The 13,043-nt window shown below is 40.4% G+C and overlaps 1 protein-coding gene across 1 annotated transcript in view; it reads left to right on the plus strand.

The window, feature by feature from the left end:
- Positions 1–2,139: 2,139 nt before the first annotated feature.
- LOC121084033 (SH3 domain-binding glutamic acid-rich-like protein) overlaps positions 2,140–13,043 on the plus strand; it is a 28,697-nt gene continuing 17,793 nt past the window's right edge. The window contains 3 exon segments of the mRNA XM_040585097.1: positions 2,140–2,269; positions 7,881–8,003; positions 8,005–8,067. Of these exon segments, the coding sequence (XP_040441031.1) occupies positions 2,225–2,269; positions 7,881–8,003; positions 8,005–8,067 (231 nt within the window). The 5' untranslated portion in view covers positions 2,140–2,224.

Here is a 13,043-nt window from a genome sequence, read left to right on the forward strand (position 1 = left end):
CCGCTTATTTCTGTGCCTCAGCGGGGTCTTCGTGGGAATTTGGCAATGTGGCGTGCAGGCAGCGGGTCCCCCGCGCAGTGACCTGTGGGCCGCGGACCTGGCGGTGGCTGCGGAGGCACCTCAGGGTGTGTGTGTGTGCATGGGAGCGCACAGGCCGGGCCCAGCAGGCTCCGAACTCACCGTCTGGGTGAATTATCCCATAGGATAATATAGGAATATTATCCTATGGAATAACACATAGGAATGAAAGCAGCAGGGGCAATACTTTTCTTCAAGGCTGGACACAGTAGGAATCGTGCCCTAAAGGCCTCACCTGCCGGGCTCCGGGTGGGCAGAGGCTTTGGGCCACAGCCATTTTTTATCCTGTGTAGTTCAGTGGGTGTTTCAAAGTAGAACAGGAGAGAATGTTAATTGGCAATTTTGTCCCAGTCCTGACCTTGGATGTTTGATGGTGCAAATATTTACTGCTTTGAGTTTTAAGTATTAGTATTGCTCTACCAGCAATACTTAGCAGCGTGCTTTGAAAGCAATGAGCAACTGCATCCTTTGTATTTCTTCAGAGCTCTAGGAACCAAACACATTCATTTGGAAATGGTATGTTCCAAATGGCTAGCCATTTCTGTTGAACTGACTAGACTATACTTGCACACAAAATCTGAGAAATGAGCATGTGTAATCACTTCTGGCAACACTTTTATAGTTTTGCATTAAGGTGGTTTAGTTTTGTTTTACAGGAAAATGCTCTGAAAATACCCAGTTTTAACAGGCTTTTTCTTTTTGCTGGACTTCCTATTGCCTCACAGAAGAAGAAAGAAATGATGGATGGTGAGCCACAGTAAACGGTGCAAACTATCCATACTGGTATTTTAATTTCCAGTGAGGTTTTTCAGGATCCCTGTTCCATACATGGAATACTGCATTTCCAGCTTAACATAGTAGTTTGCACAGACAAAAATATTACTTTCAAGAACATCTTTACTATTGTGCATTTGATCCAACCTAATCAATTCTGGAAATACTTTATCCCATTTTAAGTGTTTTCAGGATTGGACATTGCTATATTCAATATTAACATTTGAAACATGTGTAAGCACTTGCTAAAACCTAGGCCAGTTTCACCTCTTACCATAGGGTCAACTTTAACTGAGCTCAGTGGCATGTTGCTCAATTACAGCAGAAACAAACTTGGCCCTTAAAATCTGAAAGTAGTCTGTTACCATTTAACGTTCTTAAAATACCTCTCATGCTCAGGGATCTCCTTAGGCAAATACATGCAGGCAGCCACTGAATTGTGACCATCTCTGGGGCAAAAGGCAACAACCAGATGTGAAAAGAGCATCCTGGATAACACAGTAGAGTAGGATATTTTTTTACCAAGTATTCTGGACCTCCTCCTACAGCTTGTGCCCTGACAATTTTCACTGGTGGTGCAAAAAGGAGAAAATACAACAGTTTCTGGATACATAGAATCAGCTGAATCACCTTCCCTCAGTATTCGGAAGTATACTGACACATATTTATATCAGAGAAGTCCCTGAGCCCCACAGTGTGGATGATGATCTGAATTCTTTAAAGCTGAGAGCGTTTGTAACTGAGGCTTATTTCAATATGATCTCTGCTATAATTACTTCTGCATCTATGCTCCCCTTGCCCTCCCCTTCCTCCATCCCATTTCATAAGGTGAAATTTGCAGCTGCAACTCCAGAGCCTCCTTGTTGTGGTCAGGGAGAGGGTGCAAGCCCTGTTATGCGGGAGGTAGCTGTGACAGTGCCCATACAACATTAAACATTACCCAACAGCTTTGTGATCGCCCCCAGCACAAAGCTGCCTGCGCCCTGTCCCTTCTCCCTTCTCACTTGTCCCTTCCCCCTCTCCCAAATATTTCTCCAGCTCAGTCTCATTGGTGCACTACTCTCCTTTGCCTTTTTTGGACTGCCACCCTGTCAATCTAATGCAATAAGGCCAGGGGCAGGTGCAAACCCCTTGCTATGGCTCTTCTTACTAACCAATCCTCTACTGGCCCCTTGTCCCAAAATACCTAAGAGCCAATGGAGTGGGAAAACCCGGGACCTGGGGAGAGGCCAAAGCTGCTGGATTGCTAGTGGGGCATCCATTTAGGACCTGGGTTAGCCCAGGAGCTGCTGAACGCTTGGATTCCTCTTGGAACTGTGGTGACTTGTGGATAGCAGGGGTGCTCTGCTGATTCATTTTCATCACTGTCAACATGGTGATCAAAGTATTTGTAGCCACATCTTCGGGGTCTACAGCGGTAGGTTTCTCATTTAACATACTCCTCTTTCTGCTGGGATCAGGTTGGTAAATTAGCCTAGAAGATCCCAGGACAGTCTGAGTTTGCATGTGAGAGAAAAACCTACTGGATTTCTTCTAGTCCTCACTGGCCACCTTGTTATTGAAAGCTCCTCAAGATGTAGAGAATTCCTGTTAATGCAGGCTTTTTTGCATGCGAGGTTTTACTACAGTTGTAACATTTACATACAAGTTATCTGTCATTTAATAGATATGTCTGTTTGAAAAAGTATATGCAATATATATTCACTGAAGAAGGAAAAAGTGGTATTGTATTTGCACAAAAGCTAAGGTAGATTGTTTACAGTAGAAATGAATGCATTTGTTTTTAAAAGAGACTTCAGAACACTGCTTCTGGAAAAGGGGAACTCTGTCTAAGAAAGAGCCTGAAGCCAAAGTAAGCTGAATCGAGTTATACAGAAAAAAATTCTTCCCCACCCCATCCCTTTCTATAGCTTTTTGCAAACTTTTTTTTTGTTTTTTTCCTTAGGTTGGTGTTTGGTTTATTTTGTGCATGTGTGTTTCTCTTGAAATGCTATACTGATGATTTTTAGTATTGAGATCTACTGCTGTAGCTGTCAGCACAGTGTATCAGCTGAAGGGAAGGGCATGTGAATAGTAGGGAGGTTGGAAGTCCATGGGAGGTGGGAACCGGGAAAGAACTGTTTCCTTTTATATCCAGTTCCCAGATGAGCTCAGATTGCAGGTTTCCTTTGGCAGTCACTCACTCACAGTGACATGGCTAAACAAACTGGCTGGTACTTGCACATAGCTATAACTACATCTCTGTCTCTCTGACATTAATGCCATATCTTTAAGAAGATTCCAGAGTTGGAAAGCTCCAAAAAACACCCCCTGTTCATGGGGCCACCATCTAAAAAAATGAACTGGGCGTCACTCACTAAAATTCAAATTGGAATACAGCTGAGGAAGTTTGTAGTTCTCTCATCAGCTTATCTCACCAGCCTCTCACTAAGCCTGGCACTCTATATTTACTATTGGCATTTTAGCACTCTGGTTTTTTTATAAGAAACCTCAGATGCAAGTGAAAAAAGGAAGAGGGGGTTGAAAACCACAGGTTTGGTAATTTGTAATCTAGCAGTTACTGGTCAAGTAGCTTTATAAATTGCCACACGCTGTGTGTCAGTGGTCTTTTTGCTCCTGTTTCTCCTCCTGTTTTGGTCTCCTTCAGTTGATCAAAGAAGAGTCATCCCTACCTCCTTTGCTACTCATCCATTTTCTGAGGAAAGTTGTGACTGTGACTAAATCCCAGAGCAGACAGTGTGTGCTGGTGCCATCATCATCCTGTGTGCCTCAGGCACAAACTGTTGCCACCCCATCTACAGGACCGGGGCTGTAGTTCATCAAGGCAGTTGTACAAGTGCTTGGATTAAACGTCGACATTCAGAGATCACTTACACAATTAAAACTAAGCGTGTCACATATTTGTTTAGCACTAGCTGAACCAAGATCTTTCCTCTGCTATATGCATTCCTTGCATCTCCTCCCAGCTAGCAGCTATAACTAACTCCTTTCCTCTTGGAATGCAGTGAAGGCACATGTATACGACTGACACCACGCAAGCTTTATCCAGCCATTTTGAGCTGTTAAGCATTGCTACTGTGGTTTATTACTGCTCAGAAAGATAGCTAATGCGAGTGAACTGTTACAGGTTTTAAGTTTATTAGTGCCAATCTCCACTGTATGTTAGCAGCCTACAAGAGCTGTTAGTGAGATGCCAGACACATATTGGAAGGGCAGGCATGGCATCTTTACACAGCAATACGCCTTTGTATTTTCTGCGTTCTGGTGTGTTGGATGTATGTATAGCTGCAGCTATCTCAGAAGGCAGCATGTGTTCAGATTACTGATACGTAATTGCAATGCCAAGTAAACACAATGTTCAGCTGGAGTACTTTTCCACATTTACTGATTAAAATGGATAGAGGGTATCCTTTCAATGAACCTTTAATGAGTTTTGGTATATATAAAATAAAACTCACTCATGCAAAAAGCCAGCACAAAGCCCAGTGTATCACTAAAATCCTGTTACAAACAAATTTTGTATCAGCCATGTACAGCTTTTCCTGAGAAGAATGAATTTAATCCCTAGAGCTTAAATTGGAAGTCTAAATTGTTGTAGTCACACTGATGCTCTCTTCAATGTGGCTGATATCCATCAAATGCATGTTGTTAACTTTGAATTTCAAATTAAGATGGCCCAGCCTCCTTTAGTGTAAATCAACAGATGATCATTGGTAAAGAATAAAAATATGTACAACACAGTCACACTACTAAGTGCAACTGGTTATCATGTTAATAAATACTTTTGAAAAGTGAATGCAGTGAACCCAGTAACATTCTGGTGCTCTGGATCAAATACTTGAATGATATAATTCACTGTGGCTCTTAGAGCAAATCTGCAGTTTGTATTTTTCCTCTCAGTGGTTCAGAAATGTATTATAAATAGTTTCAGCTTTGTTATCTTTCTGCTCTAAACTTAGCTGATATTGAACTATTCATTAAGCAAGCAGAAGCAGAGACATTTATAGCTCTAAGAAGTACTAAGTGCTTGGCTTGATGCAAGCAGTAAAAAAATAATTTTGTTACTAGCCACAGAGGTGTTTAGAAATGAGCAATGTCCTGCAAGGTTCTAAGGTACCATGAACCATGGGAGAAAGGAGGTTCATGTCTTACACAGACGAAGACTTCCAAAGTCTTGCTTACTGCTGCTCATGGTTAGGGCACCTCTAAAATCCTTTTGTTCCCAGCATTTCTGGTGACATTTTATGAACTGGCCCACCTTCAAATTGGTAGATCTCAGAAAGGCTGAGGAAAATGTAGACGATTTGAATTATGTCCTCTAAAATACAGAGTAGGGAGTTGTCATCTGTGACTGTGAATCTAACCATATGTAAACCTGAGCTCAAATTTCAAATTAATTTCAAGTCAAATAAGAGATTAGTGTGTGATAAATAAGAATAATTATCAGGAATAGATTGTCTATGTGGTGTTACAAAATTTATGTTCCTCTAGCTGTAAAATGTTGACTATATACCATTTGCTTCTGCCATAGGCAGCTGGTCAACAGGAATGCTCTGGACTGTGAGGATATAGATGGTAATATTTAATTATGCATCAGGTGAAACTAATATTATCTGTAGTTCTTACACTCCAGCTAGATAATATTTATTTAGAAGTTTCTTATTTTAAGGGACTAGCAGCTAGGGATGGTGGAACTTACACTTTGTTGAAAGGGAAAGTGACACTGATGAAGTAATATCCTGCTCACCTCCACTTTCCAGGGAATAATCTGAATTTTTCCCATGCCATCAGAGACAAGTGAGGGCACAAACAAGCTCCTGCAATCTCATCCGTTCTGGGAAAACCTTTGCATGTCATCTGTGTTGTTACATCCTGGAAGATTTCCCTCTCTGAGTGCCATTTGCTGGAGAGATTCTTTTGGGTGCCCAGTTACCTAGTGCCAGCCACGGCAGAGGCTTGCTTTATGACTTCGTGCTTAAGAGTGTGTCCCAAGTCTTTTGCTCTGCCTAAACCCTAGTGATTGTAAGCCTTAAGACATAGTACATCTTCTGCATAGTTTATTGTTGTTATCATCATGGGAAGCTTGCCTTTTCCTTATGCAGGCATAATTGCATGTGACTTTGTATTTTTCCTCAGCATTCATTTTTCACACACCCCTCTCCTAATTTTTTTTCAGTCCTGGTGCTGTCTGAGCCTCCTGTGCATTACGAACCTTAAGCTGAAGAAAAATTTTTTATCCAGGTTTAGTTCTAGAAGTTATAGCTGCAGCCATAAGCAAGGGAGCACAGAATCTATAGCTCAATTTCCATTACCTCCTGAGGGGCACTTTCCACTGGGGCACTGGCTGTTCCAGGAGCCATATCTACTTCAGTGCATGTGTCCAAAGAGACAAGCTGACGCTGAAATTGCAGCTGACAGCACTTGAGTACACTGGCTTTCAGAGCATGTGATGAAACTCTTAGTACGGGCTCATGAAGATTTTATTAACCGTTTATACAAACATTATCCTGCCACTTCCTCCAGTGGAGTGTCCCTCAAACAATCCTTTCTGCTGCCTGAACGTGTTCTGCAAATATCTGTGCAGCTAAATATTCATTAAGAAAATGATCTCTGTTTAAAAAGTGAAAAGAAGAGTATAAATAAACACCTTTGAGATCTGTCAACTGCATGGCTTTTGAAGACTTTGGATTAGTGTTTCCATTCAAAGTGATATACTTTTTTTAGCTCACCAGAAACCTCTGTTGTTGTCATAACAATGTGCAGCATTTTATGCTTGTTATTTTATAAGCAAGCATAGCTGTATAGCTAGATACTTCCTTATTTAAACAATAAAAAGAAATTTTACCTTTCATCATGAAAATTCATTCTTCCAATATAATAGGCTATCACTCTACTTCAGCTTTTCAGATTTATTAGATCACAGAAGTACATAATCCATGAATTATTTCTCATCTCTTTGTCTGTCTCAGGCTGATTTACACTAGCTTGGTGTCACTTTAAATTCGGTTGTTCAGATGTCTGACTTGTGGAAGACATGGTTTCAAATCATATGATGGCTTGTATGTAAAAATCACCTAGATACATCATTCTAGCTACCGACTATATAGGACACTAGCTTTGCTGCATGGAGTGGCATAACTGGGAGGAGAAGAGAGTCACATCTGGAATGCAGTTGTGCTAGATAGTAATTTAGTTGTCAGTGTCTGAAGAGCAGCTTTAGAGTATTTGTACAGATCAGTCCAAACAGTGCTTGGTTCAAATGCTGCAGTACTTGTAGGGATAAACTTTGGCCTTGCAGCTCTTAGACAAGTTAGACATATACAAAATGGAGAAGTTCCTTAAATATTGTATACCTGCATCCTAGGTCTATACAGAACTAGCATCGAAGGGAATAAGGGCCATGACTGAATTTTCGGCAGCACAGAAGCTCTGTATAACATGCTCTATTTCTATTTAATATGTTCTTCACGGTCCAACTGGAACATCATTCTGTAATGTGGGAAATATTTAAGCACAGGAGTTAAACTGGACTGGATTTTCCTTGAGCTTTCACTCATATTTAATTATGCCTACCATTAAAGAACAGGGACAGAGAGAGACATGTGGCTTATGGAAAGCTAAATGTTGTATGTCATGCTTAGGAAAAAAGAGACGGTTACATGTTGAGGATAATATGTACATTCTCAGATCTGTGCTGACTTTAGGCAGGATTAGTTTAGGTAGCTGTACACCACACTCACAAATCTGGGAGCAGAGTAGGAGGCTTCCTGCTGAGCCTCATTTCTGAGATGGAGGTATCACTGCTTCCAGGAAGGAAAGAAGGAAGCTGGGCGGTGCAGAGTGGGGAGTAATGTCAGTGCTCTTGCTGAGAAGCAGTGTTGAATCTCAGCTTCAAAAAGTTTGGGGGCTACTGGAGTAGTGAATCCGACCTGACATACTTTCATTAGTTCTGCTTGCAATAGCAACTGCTTTGAGAAAACAATTTTCTTTTTAAAGAAAGCATTTTGGTTTTCCTCTTTCCTAACCAGATCAAAAAGAAACAGCAAGAAGTAGTGGGCTTTTTAGAGGCCAACAAGATTGACTTTCAGCAAATGGACATAGCAGGTGATGAAGACAACAGGAAATGGATGAGAGAGAATGTCCCAGGTGAAAAAAAAGCCTCAAAATGGAATTCCTCTTCCTCCACAGATCTTCAATGAGGAGCGGTACTGTGGGGTAAGAAGCTGCTTGGAAATTTAAAAACCATTCAGATAGTCTTCTTTCACAGAAAGTGACTCTTTTCCATTAGTAGGAAGTGTCAAACAAACTCCTTCAGATAATTTGAGATCCACTTTGAAAGAACAATTCTTAGAAAGCATTTTTTAGGCACAGAAAAGTAATGAAACAAGATTTTACTCCTTTTTTAAGAGAAAAATATACACAGAGGGAAAACTGACTGCAGAAACTCTGCTTAACAGACTGTATGAATTATCCCTTGCAGTCCCAGAGCCTGGAGGCCCAGAGCAGGACACAGAGTCCACTGCAAGGCGTGGAGTTTGCCATCTGTGAGAAGCTCTGTGTTTTCCTCTCACATTCTCCTACATCCTGCTGTGTAGATCACTCACCAGTTGTCCTACTGTTGGCTGCCTGCCTGCACTCTTACTTAAGCTCCTGAAGAGCAAAGGCAGTACTGTCTAGATGATACTATGGCTTCTTCACACAATATCTCAGGGTAACCAAATGTAGACTATGAGGACAGCTCAGCTACACATGAAGTAGTAAACGCTCAATTATGTGGTTTGACAATACCAAGCTACTCAAGACTAGTGGGGTTCATAGCAAGGCTGATCTGCTATCTCTAGCTGTATTGCACTTTGCTTCTTGAACTTCCAGTTAATTTTGCATGGTGAGTGTTGATATTTTGTTTGTTTGACACAGGCTTACCTGGGCTGCTAGGAAGTCAAGTAGATGTCTGAGGCACCAGGAGCTGTGAACAGAAATCTTTCTTTTCCATTTTATTATACCAATATATAGTTTTTATTATATTATTTATATATATTTATATATATTATATATATAATAATCCTATATTATATATAGGAATTATAGTTGACTGCAATAGTTCTAGTATGTGGCTTGAATTATCAAAATTATATTCCTTATTCAATAAATATCCAACTCTTCATAACATAATTTGTAATGCTTATCAGATACTTTTGTATTTTCGTATATGCTTGTAACAGGTTATTTCTCTTGAGAGTTTGTTCAGATCAGTGACAGGTAATACTGTACCAGCATGAATATTAGGATCGTGACTCAAAAGAGATATCTGAGGCAGTTTTTTTCTTGTAGTCTGGTTGGAAATACATAGTCTGGAAAGTACTCTGATATGATCACTGAAATGAACTTGCAAAGTACTCTGAAACGCAGATCACATAGTCAGCCCAGTTTTAAGTTACTCCAGAAATCCAGTGTGAACTACTGCAAAGGTTGTTTTCAGAGAGAAGGGATTTACATGCCACTAAGTTTTCAGAATTAACTTCAATGCTCTCAGAACAAAAGTTGCTAGTATGAATAACAGAGTGCAATTGTTTCCTCATTTTCTCATAGGAATCTTGAAAGAGAACTTGGTAGGTTAGAGTTCATGTGCATTTTAACGGCCAATCTGCACCAATAAAAAGTATAATTTGATATATCTTATGCTGGATTTTGAGGCAACCAGTGTCACAATAAATACTTCTGATATTGCCTGGGAAGATTATATAGTGAATTAAAAAATAATTGCCTTACAAAGCATTGCAGCTGGTCAGCCTTGCCAGTAAACGATAAATATACAGGTTTTACTCCATGTCTGAAGCTATTTCAGGAAGCCAGATAATATAAATCTTGAGATAAATTTAACTTAAGAAAGAGTCCTTTGCAAAGACATCTCCATGTGGGAAGGGGTCCAGAAAGCAGTTGCAGATACTGATTTAAAAACTAAATCAAATTTAAAATTGGTCTAAAAGTCTCCAGAATTCTAATGTACCCAGCTCTCAAAGCTCATAGCTGATGATCCCAGTGGGTGCATAACAAAGATTAATTTATACCATCATTATTTCCAAATAAATATGGTAAGGAGATCCCTATCAGTACATGAGCCTTACCTTTCTCCGCAGAGTAAGGGAGCTGCACAGTGAGTGAGAAGTGGGATAATGTCAGCTGGTTGAGAACACAGCCAGGGGCTGGCAGACTGGTGCAAAATTCCTCCAAGTGATATGATGTCTTCTGTGACATGTCTACAATATAAAGCTGGGGATTTGCATTCTACTTCGCTGCATAACCTGTGCAGATCTAACAGGCCCATCATTCTGAAATCCTGAACTGTTTATGCTGTTTAAGGTTTACATGATATATCTTAACTCTTCTCCTGCATCCCACCTCCTTTGTCCTCAGCCACTTTATTAAAAATGGGGCTGAGAATTGCAAAGGTCTGTCTGAGTCTGGACTTCATTATCCTGAATTCATGGAAGTCCTTTTAAAATATGTTGTTCTTGTTAATACAGTTTTCAAGGGCCTCAGTCTTGTGGCATCTAGAAACCTTTGAATTAAGTAGCCCAGGTATATGCAGCCAGTTTATCCCCATTTGCAGGTATGCCAAAATCACCCTTTAGCTTAAATAGCTCTAGTTCAGTGTATTTATAAATGGGAATCATATCGTCTGTTAATCTTCATTTTGCTATGCCAAACAAATTCACCTCTTTACACATCTTTTTTTTGCAAAACATTTTATTTTTCTCTTTCTCCTTCCTAACACTATTCTTCTTTCCTCATTCCCAAGTAGTCCTTTGGGTTTAGGTCAAACTTGTTACATTTCATTTCTGCTCATTCTCCTTTCTGAGATCACTTTCTTCCCTCACCTCTCTTTGTGTTGATTGTCCTGTATGTTTGGTTGCCTTTCACACATGTGCATGTGTATACTCATTAACGGTGTGCTGGCCTTGGGGCACTGGTCTTAGAGATGAAAATTCAAGATATAAGTTTTCCTTCCTCAGAGAAAGAGGGATTTGGAGAGAGACATGATAACCTTCAAATATTTTAAGGGCTGCAGCAAAGTTCAGCTCTGGTGCCCCCAACAAAAGGAGGGCATGGACCTGTTGGGGCAAGTCCAGAGGAGGGCCACAAATGTGATTAAGGGGCTGGAGCACCTCTCCTGTGAAGATGGGCTGAGAGAATTGGGGTTGTTTAGCCTGGAGAAGAGAAGGCTTGTATCAGCCTTCCAGTGCCTAAAGAGGGCCTACAAGAAAGCTGGAGAGGGACTTTCTACAAGGCCCTGTTGCAATAGGACAAGGGGGAATGACTTTAAAAAAAGGGTGGATTTAGATTAGATATTAGGAGGAAATTCTTTACTGTGAGGGTAGTGAGGCACTGGCACAGGTTGCCCAGAGAAGCTGTGGATGCCCCATCCCTGGAGGTGTTCAAGGCCAGATTGGATGGGCCTCTGAGCAACCCGGTCTAGTGAAAGGTTTCCCTGCCCATGGCAGGGGGGTTGAAACTAGGTGATCTTTAAGGTCCCTTCCAACCCAGACCATTCTATGGTTCTATGATTATTGGTCTGAATTCAGTATTGACCCTTCTTTGAGCAGGAGGTTGGACTAGATGGTCTCCTGAGGTCTCTTCCCACCTGAATTATCCTGTGGTTCTAGTATTTTGTAAAATATGTTTTGCATCACACCCACTGGAGGTGGGACAAGATGTAAATAACAAAAAATGCAGCAATGGAAGTTTAAGTCAGACATCAGAAAAAAATTGTGTAGTTTTCAGGAGATTGTCTCATTATCCGGAGAAACACCTATCAGGAATAGTGTAGTGGTTCTGGCCTTGGATAAATGGTCCTCTGATATCTCCAATCCCCTCTTCTGCAGTTCAGTGAAATTTTTGGGGTGGGGGTAAGGAAAGAGGAGATGCTGGGGACAGGTGATGAGGCTTCCTTTTAGTGATGGAATAGACTGACATAATGAGCAAGTAAATGCAGTCCTGTTGCTGATCTGCTTTTCAGCTGGTACATAAAAGTCTTCTGGCTGACCCTGAAAAGGTTCTTCACTTCCTAATTTGCACTGTAAAATGGAGGTTTCTTACAGATGCATTTATGAAAATACAGCAACTGTGAGCAGCTTTTCTGTGAGGTCAGAGAAATTTAAGACTGTCTTACAAATAGCTTGAATCTCAGTTTTCTTTAAGATCTTTTGTATTGCCACTTGAAGAAACAGATTAGAAATGGATTCATTTTGTATGCCTGGCTATAGCACCAATTTCAAGTATCCATTCTAATCCATCAGTGTTGGCAATTATGTTCTTACTCAATCTTTTTCTTAAGCTGCTTCTTTGCTCATGTCTAGACATACATCTGCATCTTTGTCACTTTCTAAATATATTGAGTTCTCTGTTGCTCTTGTCTTTGCTTTTGCTTAACAAAAAACCCAAGAAAACTGAGAAAGAAATGGAATGTAAACTAGTTTTCTCTGTAAGCTGAAATCTATGCTTTCCTCTGTAAACTAAATTCCATAGACTAAAATGCCCATGTACATACTTTCTTCAAAAATCTCTGAATTACTAGGTACAACTTTTATTTGATGCTTCATATAACTGCTTAAGTCAAATACACAGAAATAATGGGGACCTCTGGAGATCTGTAGTCCAGCCTGCTGCTCAGAGCAGGGATAGCTTTAAAGTTAACTTAAGTTGTTTGGGGCTTTGGCCTCTGAGTTTCAAAAGGCTCCAAGGATGGCATTTCCATGCCCTCTCTGCGTGCTCTGACCTGGTGCTGTACCACTCATGGAACTTTCTGATGTCCAATTGGAGTTTTCTGTTTTCTGTCTGGTGTTTCCACAGTGCTCATTCAAAGGACGGTAGTGTAGAGTGTATATGTGAATATGTACTCATATCATGAAGAAAAACTCATGGAGTATTTTTTTAAAATACATTTCACTGTATTTTCAAAGACTAGTTCCAAAGACAAATGACACCACTACCCTCCACCTATACCATTTATGTCTTCTCTTACAGATATAATATTATTGTCTACCTGAACTAAATAATTACTGCTCATTTTTCTTGCTGCCTGCCTTGGGAACAGTTATCTTTGGTTATTCAATGAATGAAGATGTGAACAAGTCACCATTAGAAAACTAAGAGTGGAAATATACAATACAAAAAGTATTTAGTAATCACTG

Source organism: Falco naumanni, chromosome 2 (genome assembly GCF_017639655.2).
Source record: "Falco naumanni isolate bFalNau1 chromosome 2, bFalNau1.pat, whole genome shotgun sequence".
NCBI classification, from domain to species: domain Eukaryota; kingdom Metazoa; phylum Chordata; class Aves; order Falconiformes; family Falconidae; genus Falco; species Falco naumanni.